Raw genomic sequence first — 13,235 nt, forward strand, 5'->3', positions numbered from 1 at the left:
TTGTCCTGGACTAGAAGAGCTGACACGTTGAAGTAGCATGATGTCGCCAAGTTGCTCGGCCTTATCTTATCGCACTATCGCCAAGAGCCAACTTCATACATTCCTCTGCCCAGATTCTACAACAACTAGTATGGATACCATCTCCAACCATCATACTGCGCACGCGAAGCTCCTATTTGAAAATCCTCGAATTTCTCTCTATGGCTGCCTCTAAATTAAAGGCTGCTATCCTGATAATTTCCGACACCGCCTATCGGGATCCTTCAACTGATAAGGCGGGCAGCGCTCTAACCCAGACATTCGCCGTGGAAGGAGGGGACAAGTGGGATGATCCCGCAATTGTAATTGTCCCGGATAATGTCGTGGAAATCCAACGCCAGATCCTTTCCTGGACAGATGTGGAGAATTACTTCAATCTCATAATTACAACAGGGGGGACGGGGTTTGCGGTGAAGGATAATACTCCCGAGGTAGGTATCCGGCGAGAGTCTACGCAAGCGCCGCTGCGGCTTAAATTCAAGTTACGGATATCAATTGAAGCCTATCTCTTTATCAGCCGTTCAAATACTTGCATTTACGAATTGCTAACGAACCGCCATAGGCCGTATCGCCACTCATACATCGGCATGCACCTGGGCTTGTGTAAGTCATTGCACCTGTTTTCAGCTTGGGTTTCTGGCATTTAGGTCTGACTTCTCTAGGCACGGCATGCTTGCTGCTTCTCTTGCTATAACACCTTGTATGGCACCTCTAGTCGGAGCAGTTTCGATAAATTACTTGAAATCCGTTCTAATTTGGGTTCCACAGTTGCATTGATGTCTAGGCCTGTCGCAGGTTTGCGGGGTAAATCATTAATTATAACCCTACCAGGCTCGCCAAAGGGGGCGGCAGAGAATCTCCAAGCCGTCCTCAAACTTCTTCCACACGCCTGTATCCAGGCTGCCGGAGCTAATTCGAGAGCATTACATGCTTGTGGGGTACAGAACCTGGAGAAAGAAGCTGGCATCAGCGCTGCATCAGCTCGCTCCACTGAGGAAGGATCTCATCACCGTCATCACTGTCATCCGCAGCGTCACCAATGCCAGGGATATGGGCATACACATGGTCACGTTGTGCCGAAGGCTCATACATTGCCTGCTGACCGGCCACAATCAAATGACCCTACTGCTGGTCCCACCAGACGTTACCGTGAATCTCCTTATCCGATGCTTTCTGTGGAAGAAGCTCTCAAGATCATTGTTGAACAGACTCCGGACCCAACCATCATTGAAGCCCATGTAAATTCATCTCTTGTAGGATCTGTAATTGCAGAGGATGTCTATGCGTGCGAAGCGGTCCCGGCATATAGAGCGAGCATTGTGGATGGCTACGCAGTTATCACCTCTCCTCCTCAAGCAGATACCCAGGGAAACATAAAAGGGAAATTTCCTGTGGCATCAGTGTCACATGCACAAGCCGCGTCTATGCCTCCACCACTGAAGCCAGGGGAAATTGCGCGCATAACGACTGGCGCTCCACTTCCTGAGAACGCCAATGCGGTTGTAATGGTTGAAGATACGACCCTTATATCTACAACCCCTGATGGAAAGGAAGAAGCTGTCGTGGAAATCCTAACGGGGGAAATCAAACCAGGAGAAAACGTTCGCGAGCCTGGCAGTGATGTTGCACTGGGATCTAAAATACTTCACAAGGGTGACCTGATTACCGCAGTAGGGGGGGAAATTGGCCTTCTCGCGTCAACTGGAACCCGAACAATCAAAGTATACAAAAAGCCCTGCGTCGGGGTCCTTAGCACAGGTGATGAACTGGTTGACCACGATGGCCCTGTTTCCCTCCGTGGCGGCCAGATTCGTGACTCAAACCGCCCGTCATTAATATCATGCCTCACAGCCTGGGGTTTCCCAACCGTCGACCTTGGAATTGCGAAGGATACCCCTGGAAATCTCGAACAATGTCTGCGCGATGCCCTCCGCGGTACTCCCAACTCACCAGGTGTTGACATAGTAATAACAACTGGGGGAGTTTCAATGGGCGAATTGGATTTGCTAAAACCCACCGTCGAACGCCAACTTGGCGGTACAATCCACTTCGGGCGGGTATCCATGAAGCCTGGAAAACCCACTACCTTCGCAACGGTCCCATTCAAACCTGCCATATCATCCACAGACTCCACGGCACAGCAGGAGCGGGAGACGAAACTCATCTTCTCCCTACCAGGAAACCCAGCTTCCGCACTGGTGACACTGAACCTGTTCGTTCTGCCCTCCCTGCACAAAGCGACTGGCTTGGGCATCAGCAGCCAGCAGCGGGCCTTCCAGCCCCGTCTCGGCCTCCCGCTCGTCACAGTGACGCTAAAACAGAACATTCCTCGCGATCCGAAACGTACGGAGTACCACCGCGCGATCGTAACATCATCTAACGCAGACGGTCACCTGTTTGCGGCCAGTACCGGACTTGGTGGGCCTGGTGTTGGGGCGGGACAACGGAGTTCACGCGTAGGGAGCCTAGCTGGTGCTAATGCTCTGTTGGTTCTTGAACCGGGGAAGGATGTTGCCGAGATGGGGAAGAAGGTGCAGGCATTGTTGATGGGAATGGTGGTTCCTGAGTGAAAGAATAAAACGAGAAACGAAAAGTGGACAAAGAATAAAAGAAAAGGTGTTTGAAAGAACGTGAAATATTATGATTTGATTTAGTTTCTTTGACCTAAATGTCTATTATTGTGAAATAAATAATATCGGCTTGTATTTCAAAACTTGATATTAAGTCTAAATTGAACGTATTGGATATTCTTAACCAATATGTCGTTTTCCATCCATCTAGATTGCATGCGCGTTTATGGTGTTGAATTTCTAAAACAGATACCGTCCGGGGGGAGTCATCCGGGTATATAGGCGGAAACAAACAACTTAGAGGACATATAAGCCTCATGAACCATGCCTAAAAGAAGCCATAATCTTCCCAAGATGACCAAACCTAAACTCCGAACATAACTTCTAAAAAGGTGACAGAAAACGTCAAAATATATGCCGCGAAAATTTCACCTGAAAATGCAAGAATGCAGCAATCACCTCAACGACCAATATAGCCATTCGTGATCTCTCACTTAGTATGCCCTTGCCCTTTTCCACCCTTTCTTTTTCTCCGCCCTCAAAGCCAATAACGTCCCGTCCCTCCCACGCTTTCTACCAATTTCCACCACCAAAAACCTCACAAAATCCTGCAAAACCCAATAACTGCTATGCGCACTTAGCATGTTCAGATACTGGATGCTCAACGGGCCACCGCCACCGCTAATGTAAAAATCAATCTGCCCGTTATCATTCAGGAGCGCCATACGCTTCTCCGCGAGTTCCTCGCGCGAGAAGTCGTGCGTTTCCATCTCAACGCTGGAAGGTAATTTCGCGATACCGGCGGGGCGTTTGTTTTGTTGCGAAACAGAAGGAGCGGATAGGTCTGTGGAGCTCTGATCCTGGCTTTTCAAGGAACCCCAGCGGAAAACGCTGGTGACGGTTTGAAAGAGTGAGGTGGACGAGCTTGGGACTGAGGCTGGTTTGAGAGAGTTGGCTAGATCGCTGTCCACAGCTGCGTTGAGGCGGTAGGTGATTGCTAAAAAAAAAAATAGAGATGTTGATGAGCATTGATGATAAAAATAGATCTGGGTTATGAACGGTGATTGAACTTACGGTCGGTATCGTGCATGACGTTATAAAGATTGTCGACTGCTAGACAGCCATATATGCCCGCCTCCCCGGCAACTCCTCGTTCAAGGTCTTCGCCGTTTGTTCCTGGCTTTCCTCGATTCTGTCGTGGGAGAAGTGTTGCTGTGAGGGGGTTAGCTTTCTGTTCGATCTCCTGAATGAGAAGAGAGATGATACAAACATTTGTTCAGTAACAAAAAGAAGCCTGCCGGGCTTCCGCAGAAAAAAACGTTGCTGGCATCAAATTCAAATATTGTCTGGCTGATTTCCGTATGCGCAAAATCAATATGGCCTACATGGGTTGGCTGTTGACTCAGAATATCCATTGCCATGATACTGCCCAGCGAGTGAGCAATTAAGTGCACTTTACCAGTTTTTCGAAATCCCGGATTATTTTGACACCAGAGACGATATATTCGATTTGCCTCTTTGACCACTGCTTGAACCATTTTCTGTTTATGGTGAGATAGATAATAGGGGACATCAAGCAAAACATCGCTGATCAAACTTCTTATTGCCGGCATAGTTTCAGGCGTGATGTCTTTGAGGCTGAATTTGTTCGTAGCTAGGTCCTCGGAGGTCGAAGCTTCAATGTCAGCGTCTTCTAGGGACAGCGTTGACCGCCAGTTGACAGGTAAAACCATAATGCTTTCCAGTTCTGGGCGCATATGAGGCCAAACAGCGTCACTATTGAGCTCGATATTGACTTGTCTCCGGAAAGCATTAATAGCATGCGTAAAATGGTAACTTTCAACCCGCTCCGATAATTTTTGACCGATACCATGTATGACCAATACCAGATCAGAAGCAACTGGTCTCCTATCCTCAATTTGGCAGGCGTAGCATATAGGGCGCCGGTCAAACATATCTCTTTCAGCAGTTTGATGCATTTTCACAATTCTTCTGCCGCTGGACGCAGGAATTTTAACAGGGTGGAGTTTATCCCAGGTCTGTGCATTGAATCCTCGAACAACGGGAATTCCTATTTGCCTTCCTTTGCGAATTGCGCTAAGCGGTCGTCGTCCCCTTGCAGCAGAAGGTAAAAGGTTAGGCCTCAGAATTTGCGCCTCTTTGGAATCGACATATATCACACTTGAATTCTTGAATGGTCTAGGAGCATCAGGTAATGTCATAGATCCTGCAGCTTGATTCTCATAAACAATCGACCCCGCCTCGGCCTCAGTCGGCTTCGAGAGCGACAATCGTTTGGATGGCTTCGACTCATGCCCGGACTCCATGGCACTTTGCTCTTTTACCTCTTCTTCTGGAGGCCAGATTGGATGCACAATTTTGATCTCTGCCTCCGCTCCGTTTTCTATACAACTGTTAAGTTCATCCTGCCAGGTTTCGGTCCAAGGCTGCATATACATATAGCCGGCTTCGAGTTGGTTAGCAAGCTCCGGTTCAACGGGTAACATGGTGTTCTTATAAAACCAAGTGGCTCGAATAACGGAAGATATATCATGAATAGGGCTCCAATATATGGGTTTCATCTGCAAATCTTGTTAGAAATCTCCAATCGAGGAAAGAAATGAGAAAGGAAATCCCTTACCTCCAAGTTGGGAAGTTCCACTGAATGTAACCTGGATATTCCAACCGGTATAACAGCATCTGGTTCCTTTTTTCTTTGTACTGGGGTCACTTCTAGTTCCGATGGAGAGAGGCGCTGTACTGTAAACTTTGAGGGGCTGCCAGCTGAATGGACCCTGGACTTGGCCGAACGGACATCGCTTCCTTGGTCAACCGTCACCATCCCACCAAGTGGATGCGACGCTCTACTCGGGGTAGCGGGCGACCTTGGTGAAGGAACTGATCGCGGGCTCCGCGCTGGAGCTCTGATGAATGGGGATCCGGTGATATTTGTATCGCCTCCATGAACCCCAGCTGAAGGGATCGGCCTGCCTGTCTGTGAGGAATAAGACCCAAAAACGTCATCACCACAAGGGGATGATATGCTTATCCGTTTCGAAGTCTTCGATTTACGGTCTGCCGGAGGGCTATGCCGTTTCAAAGATTTTGGACTATTGTAAGGATCAAGGATCTGTCCCATCGAATTACTAGATGCTTCTACATCGCCAGCTGATTCCGCAGGCATCCGAATTGGGATTGGCACTCCAGCAGGTTCTTCTTGTTCACAGACTTGTCGAGAAAATTTATCAGCAACCTTTGTAGAAGTGTCCTTCTCTTGATTCGGGATTTCGTTAGCTGCAGCGCAGAATAGCGCAACAATTATAGGCCGTAGATCATGTCGCCAGGCACTTTCCTTTTGCCGGCTAATTTGCTCAATTACATTTCTTAGTGTTGAAACCACAAACCTCCTCTTTTCCGTTTCACCACCCTCAGAACTTCCATATATCGCCGCATGTTTTTCAACAAGAGCAAATATCGAAGAAGTGTCATGTCGTTCGTTAATCGGGGTCACATTTAGATCTGGAGAAGCATCCCTATATTCGCGAACAGCTGTTAAAGCCTCAAGGATGAGTCTGTCAACTTTCTGCCTCCAGGCTCTGTTAGCTCTGTCCTCTTCAGAACCACTTTTACGAGTGTCATCGGCGTCTTGATCCTCCACTGCATTTCTAAGTCCGTGCCATGCTTCCTCCAGAGCAATATTATCCAATACCGAAAAGGGACGGGGAGGGAAGCTAGATTGAGAGCTGCTGGAGCTTGCGGAAGCGGCAGGTAATGGAGTTAAAGGATCATCTATTGGGAACGACGAGAGGTAGAAAAATTGTGCACGGACTTTTGGAGGAGCTGTAGATGTGCTGAAGTCTGATTTCGTTGTTGGATTGTCCTCGGGATCATATAGGAGGCATGTTGGCCCGTAGGTGTGAAGCAGACTCGACATTCTTCGAAAGCTCAATGGAGCTTCAGGTATCTGTAGGAGACTGCTTGAGATATTAATGAAGATAGGGATTTATATAGACAAGCCGGGTCATATCATGATTGGGACTTTCAAGCTATTGGCTTGGGTTCGTAAAAGATGCTGGCTGGCGATTGAATAGTATCGTGTTGCCTTGAGCGCCTTCAAGAGCCGCGTGGAAAATAGTATGAAGGTGCAGGATAGGCACTCCCCCTCCTAACTGCACGAAGAGCGTTGAGATAGCTGTATAGGAGCGGGAATAACCGTTAATACACTCTCTTTGCAAAATTGAGCAACTCATACCTGTCATGGGAGTTATATACTGTTGTAAGCTAGATCAATCCATCGGCCATAAAAACGTCATCTGTCCAGGATTACATAATCGAGCATGTTCATCACGTGGATCAGGCGAACCTCAACTAACTATGTGTTTGTAACCTTATTAATTGCGGATCCGTAACTACTACTATTAACTACAGTGTTCTACTTTGTCACAAATGCTTTCGGAGAATGGAGCGAAAATTAGACACATTTCCTGGTTCCAAAGGCATGAAAATCGCCAGAAACAACAGGGAAACTCACTCCAAACACGCCACCGCTAAAGTTAACCGTCGCGAAAAGAAGAACGAATTGTACAGAACTTTAGGATGAAACAATGCTGGTTGATCAATGCATTAGATGACCTCACTCGCGGTTACCTCCATAGGATCTTCCTTTATCTTCGTTGTCACGCTGGGATAGGGAAGGTGGATGATACTCTCTCGTCACACCATGCCTCCCCATTGCTTGCATCTTCTTCTCCTGCTCCTGTTTCATGAGCGAAAGTGTGTTGACCTGAAGCTCCTGAAACGCGAGGAAGGTGACAATCGGCGCGCCGAGCATCTCCAGGATCTTGTGCGTATCATGCATATGCTTTCTAATGACGCTATCTGGAGTGCAAAAGGTACGAACACTCATCTCCTTGGCGATCGCCTTCCAATTACGCAAGGTGGCATTGAGAGCTACCACATTCTGTGCACATTCGCCATGAAATTTGAACGTACGTAGGTTATAGATGACGAGGTCACGCTGGGTGAGCTGGTCGAATTGAAACTGCACGACCTGCGGACGATTCTTTGACGCCCAGAAATTGGTGACTTTGGTAACCGATTCCACCGATATGCGGCCCTCCTTGTGTTGGTCGAGAAGGAACTTGTTGGCCGTCACACATATCATAAGCTCTACCTCGGAGTACAATTTTGCCTGGGTTGGAGGGTCCAAGGAAATGGGGAAGGTTGATTGAAACCGTTCTTTGGATTTCTTCACGTCTCCTGTCTGTAAACCGAATAGTTAGATTGAAAAACGGTCTCTCGCAGTGGTTTAGGAAATCTCCATGGATCGAAAATGTTTATGGACTTACGATATCCTCAACGCGCTGTTTGATCTTCTCACCCAGCGCCTTGAAACCAGGCCTTTTGTTCTTCTCAGAGGGACTTTCCTTCAAGGAAGGACTGCGACCTAGCCAACCATTTTCGCCGAACAGCTTTTTATGCGGTGATCGAGGCCTTTTCATTGGGCTTGGTAGAAATTCGAGTATTGAATTCTCGTCAAGATCCTCAAGGATCTTGACAGGAGACAAAGATCTCCCTCTGCCGCGTCCTCGATCTGGGGATCGAGATCGCTGTTTCTGGCGCCCGGGGGACACATTTGCTGAAGGTTTCCAGTCCTGGTAATAGCGATCTTCACCATATGACGCGTCGTCATAGTTCGTATTACCATCGAGAGACTTGACATTGTTTCCCTCAGACTTGGAAATAGGGAGGCGTCTGTTGTAGTGATTTGCATCAACTGGATATGAAAACGCCTTTGGTGGAATTGCTGGCGCGGTTTCAGATGTCTCTGGGCCAAATGGCCACATTATTTCACATCCTTCCGCAGACCGGCTGGAATTACCCGCGCTATTATAGGAAGAATGACTAATGACATGTTAGCATTGCTTCCACAAGATATAATGACGCCAACTTACTTATCGTATACGATCGGCACCTCCACCGAGTGCATCGGATTGAACTTCTCCGGATCGAGCATCAAAACAGGCTTTCCTGTATTTTTGACCGATTTTAACAGCGGATTGTTTAGGATTTCACGCGTCAGCAAGCGAAAGGTGTCTTTGGTTGGAGAGCCAGACGAAGATTGGGAGTAGACAGATACACTGGAAGCTCCAGACTGGGGATAGGGGTTTTGAGCTGTATACTGTTGTGGTTGAAGCGTATTTGCTCCACCGTGCAGATGTTGGGCTCTGCTGTGGTCGATCGCAAGGCCACGAATACACTCAATAGAGGCGTCTTCGTGTTCAGAATAAGCGCTTCCACTGAATCGATTCTCCATTCTGAATGAAGTGGTATACTGGAGCTTTCGAGTGTTCGGAACCGTGGAAGAGACGTCAACAACCACGACGGGCACCTGGTTGCCCCGGCGGATATCAACAAGCTACAACTGGAGCTTCGAACCAACAATAGAACTCCTCAAAAAATTAACGCAACTGAATGTCGAATGTTATCAGATTCTGCTGGCAACAAAGGACATGCCACAAGAAGAGGAAAACAACAGATATCCACTTGTCTTTATAAAGCAGGTCTTTATAGTTTAGATTTTATCAAGCTGCTGGAACCAAAATGGACAGTTAAAACAAAATTTCCTAAATAAATCAACAACATACCAAAAACCAAGAGTCCTTTCACCGAACACTTGATGCCACTTTTGTAATATCTCACATTCAGGGCCTTGCTCATTGGAGGCACGGGAGGTACCCATCATTAACCATATTGAATTCAAGAATGGGGTTCAATAAGGTCCGTAGAGTATTGGTGAATAGTAAGGTATTGAAATCCTTCAACACAATTCAATTTGCGAGAATGCTTGCTTTGTCCCCCATAGTTATCTCATTGTGTGAATATCCAAAACCCCAGGCCAGATCAGCAAAATTTATAACCCAGCTATTCAGCCGAGAATACACTTATTATCAAATAATTCCAAAGCCCCTTGGAAATTAGGGGGCTTTTTCCAAATATCTGCCTATCACCAGGATCGGTATAATAGTGATAGCGCCCAAAATTTCCACACGGTATATTATACCGTTGCCGAGCCAAAGGGTTCATCGGCTTGGGAAAGGCCAAAACTGAGATAGGGAATTTTAATGTGCGCCACCCTCATATCAGTGAGCTCCTAGGATAGTCGAAATAGTTCCAAATCATCTGAAGATAATAACGCAATTTGCATCTCACTTCAACTCGAATTGACCAGCAGACATTGCCAGTCAAGATCCGCTCCCTAAACACGGTGGAAGCGCGATTATTGCTATAGCAAGATTAGAGCTCACACCCCCCACGGGTGTATAGTCCAGACTTGAGTCCTGGGTCCTCACCTGCGGAGCGAATCCCTACGCTTGTATAGAGAAAATCACGAACACCAATCTTTGGAAAGCTGGAGGCACCTATCAATCTCACTACCACGTGATCTATACGCTACACTGCCAGCTCCGACTCTGTAGCACAAGTTCAACCGAGTGGAATTGCGCCCAACCCAACCATTTCCTTGCGGGTGCAAGGCCGGCAGTCGTCGCAGCTATTCCACCGCATCGCAGAAACCGTCGTAATGAAGGTTTCCCCTCATCAAAGATGTCTCCATGTCAAAGCCAAAATGCAGCTTTTCGCAGCTACATAATGAACTGATACCCACGTTTTACGTACATATATATAACAGCAACCCGTGTTTCTACATCGGTGTGGTTGAATATTACTCTTGGTATTTTCTTGGTGATTCCTAGTATCTCTTGGAGAGTGGAAATATATCTCTCTACCCAAACCTCCTATTATTCCTATTATAACTGTTGATCCTTCGAGTGCCCCAAAATTCCCAGGAGGTCAGGATGTCTCATTCAGCAGACAAGTATGATGTTGTCACCATTGGCGCTGGGCTTGTCGGACTTCTCGCCTCCTTACGCTTCTCCAAATGGGGGTATAAAATCAAACATATTGACAAACGCCCATTACCCACCAAGACCCGCCGTGCTGGCGGCATTCAGCTTCATTCATTAGAACTACTACGAAATCCGGGCTTAAAACGCAAGATCATGGCGCGCGAGCCCGCTAGGGCTTATGATGTTGCGTTCTGGAACCCCTTACCGGATGGTACAGGAATACAAAGGACGGGGAATTGGCCTAGCTGTCCCTCATTCATCGACACCAGATACCCATTCGCCCACATTGTTACACCAAGGACATATTGAAAAGGGTTTCATAAAGGAACTGACCAAGCACGGAACCACTGTCGACCGGCCGTGGACCGTTTTGGGGTTTAAGCACGATGGGAAGAATAATTCGTCCCCTGTGGAAGTCACTCTCAGGGACCTCGATACAAATATCGTACAAGTTTAAGAGCAAAATATTTGTTTGGTGGAGAAGGAGCCAAGAGTTTCATTAAAAGACAATTCAATTGGCAATAAAATTTATTCACAAGGACCCGATTTCTCATGTTTGGGGTGTGATTGATGGAGTAGTACAAATAGACTTCCCTGGTATCATGGTATGAGCATTCTAATCCCATACGAAGCGGACGAGGGGACGTTAACAAAAATTCTCTAGACAAAATATACCATTCAGCCGGGTAGCGGTGCTGTGATGATTATACCACGAGAAAGTAATATGGTTCCGTTATGCGTCCAAATTTCGTCCTCAACTGATTCAGACTGGGATCCACGGAAAACAGCAACAGTTTCAGAGATCCAGCAGGCGGCCAAAATGATTTTGCAACCTTACCATTTAGAATGGGACATGGTCGAGTGATACTCTGTAACCTGTCGGACAGGGAATTGCTGACAAGTTTTCATTGGACCATCGGGTATTCATAGGCGGCGATGCTTGTCATACACATAGTGTGGGCGACTTTTTCTCGCTGTTATGAAGTGTGTATATATATATATCCGTGCGTCGTAACCAAGCCTTCTTCAGCCAAAAGCAGGTCAGGGTATGAATACCGCATTTCACGACACACTCAACTTCGCTTGGAAAGTGCACATTGTTGAAGGAGGCTTCGCAAAATCTACAACATTGGCCACATATGAATCAGAGCGCAAACTAATTTCTTAAAGTCTCCTTAACTTTGACGCTCAGTATGCTGCCCTGTTCTCCTTACGACACCCATCCGCCCCCGAACTGGGAGCAGCCAGCAACAACCACGACGGCGCGGCAAGCAGCAATGACAAATTCGTAGAAATTCTTAAGTCCGTTTGTGAATTTACCGGTGGATATGGCATTGCTTATCAACCCAACATCTCAACTGGAACCCCGACCATCCAGCCAAGTCCTCTTTATTCAACCCCGCGGGGGTAAAATTGCTTCCCGGACGAGCCTTCCTCTCATGCATCGTTACACGACTCAGCGACTCCAACAAAGTTGCACTGGAACATGTAATACCCACCAACGGATCGTTCCGCATCCACCTTTTCGCTGGAAACCCAGACAAGACAAAAAAAGCAGTGAGCGATTTCGCCATAAACCTGGAGACAAAGCGCTCCTTTTACTCCAGCTACCAGCGGAGAGATATCAGCGCCGTCTCTCCTTTCGAACGACATAACCCGCACTCCCCCTTCTTCACGCTCTTCGTGTCATAGACCATCTGCCCAGGGTGCTGAAGCCATATCGCCATCATATCTATATTGATGACATCCCCGACATCAAGGCGCCGGATGTGAAAGCTGCGACCCACACGAAACTCGGGTTCGATGCGGAGAACGGCGGCGTGGTTGTTCTCAGGCCAGTTGGGCATATTGTGTGCGCCACGCGGTTTGTCGAGGGGAGCGGCACGGTGGATGCGCTGAATGGGTATTTCGGGCCTTTTGCAACTAAACCTCTGGGTGATGATGGAGATTCTCGTACAAGATTGCGATGTTATATATCATCATATTGGCAGCGTTTGGTAGTTGCTTGCTGTTTTCTTTAATGTATGAATTTATTTATTTATTTATTTCCGTTTGTGTAGCCGTGGCCATTATGTTTATTTTTACTTTGTTGTGACTTATACTAGGATATGCATATTTCTATTCCAAGCAAACTATATTTTTTCAAATCCTCTAGTCTATCTATCTCCATTTCTTTTCTTTTCTGGTTTTTTCTTCTTATTTTTTTGGTGCTGTTTCTTCCAAACATTACTTGCCAATCGAGCTTACAAAGTAAATAATTCCGTTGGCCCCCTGAAAATGGAAAACGTTTGGCGTTTTGGAAAATTTCAGATTCATCCTCCTGGAAGAAAAATAGACAGAAAATATGATTTACCAGGTTCTCTCTGTCCACTAGACATGGATATACATTGCAACCTTTACTCTATGCAATGTTGGCGGTGAAAAAAAAAAAAAAAGAGTTTACAGGGTTAAAACGAGACGGAAGACGCTCCGCCATGCCGCACACGGGTTTGAAGGTCGCAAACCACGTGCAGAGAGTGCCCTAGGGAAAAATACGAGGAAAGACGTTGAACTTTCTTTCCCTTCCTTTTCTTTTCTTTTTTTAAAAGGGCACAAACCACTTCAGTGGATAGTTGATATTTGCCAAATGGATACGCCTATATATATCTAGTGAAGAACAAACAAATATCCGCTCCTTAATTAAAACAATGGTACGTTATAAAAAGATAAATGAATAAAA

At 46.8% G+C, this 13,235-nt stretch overlaps 5 protein-coding genes across 5 annotated transcripts; 2 read left to right on the forward strand and 3 right to left on the reverse strand.

Moving 5' to 3' along the window:
• Positions 1-164: 164 nt before the first annotated feature.
• HCBG_05056 (molybdenum cofactor biosynthesis protein) lies at positions 165-2,862 on the forward strand (the record flags this gene model as incomplete). Its single annotated transcript, XM_045432105.1, has 4 exons — positions 165-470; positions 602-642; positions 702-739; positions 808-2,862. The coding sequence occupies 4 exons, from the start codon at positions 201-203 to the stop codon at positions 2,607-2,609; spliced, it is 2,151 nt and encodes a 716-aa protein (XP_045287317.1).
• A 241-nt stretch (positions 2,863-3,103) lies between these two features.
• On the reverse strand, positions 3,104-6,543 carry HCBG_05057 (DDHD domain-containing protein; the record flags this gene model as incomplete). Its single annotated transcript, XM_045432106.1, has 4 exons — positions 3,104-3,606; positions 3,880-5,191; positions 5,251-5,971; positions 6,014-6,543. 4 exons carry the CDS (start codon positions 6,541-6,543, stop codon positions 3,104-3,106), a joined length of 3,066 nt encoding a protein of 1,021 aa, XP_045287318.1.
• Positions 6,544-7,242: 699 nt separating this feature from the next.
• Positions 7,243-8,925, reverse strand: HCBG_05058 (uncharacterized protein; the record flags this gene model as incomplete). The annotated part of the gene is made up of 3 exons (XM_045432107.1): positions 7,243-7,872; positions 7,958-8,495; positions 8,564-8,925. 3 exons carry the CDS (start codon positions 8,923-8,925, stop codon positions 7,243-7,245), a joined length of 1,530 nt encoding a protein of 509 aa, XP_045287319.1.
• Positions 8,926-10,465: 1,540 nt separating this feature from the next.
• HCBG_05059 (phenol hydroxylase) lies at positions 10,466-11,381 on the forward strand (the record flags this gene model as incomplete). The annotated part of the gene is made up of 4 exons (XM_045432108.1): positions 10,466-10,727; positions 10,786-10,961; positions 11,056-11,121; positions 11,181-11,381. 4 exons carry the CDS (start codon positions 10,466-10,468, stop codon positions 11,379-11,381), a joined length of 705 nt encoding a protein of 234 aa, XP_045287320.1.
• A 572-nt stretch (positions 11,382-11,953) lies between these two features.
• On the reverse strand, positions 11,954-12,363 carry HCBG_05060 (uncharacterized protein; the record flags this gene model as incomplete). Its single annotated transcript, XM_045432109.1, has 2 exons — positions 11,954-12,044; positions 12,128-12,363. The coding sequence occupies 2 exons, from the start codon at positions 12,361-12,363 to the stop codon at positions 11,954-11,956; spliced, it is 327 nt and encodes a 108-aa protein (XP_045287321.1).
• Positions 12,364-13,235: the final 872 nt, after the last annotated feature.

The sequence above is a fragment of the Histoplasma capsulatum genome, assembly GCF_000150115.1.
Source record: "Histoplasma capsulatum G186AR genomic scaffold supercont2.6, whole genome shotgun sequence".
NCBI classification, from domain to species: Eukaryota; Fungi; Ascomycota; class Eurotiomycetes; order Onygenales; family Ajellomycetaceae; genus Histoplasma; species Histoplasma capsulatum.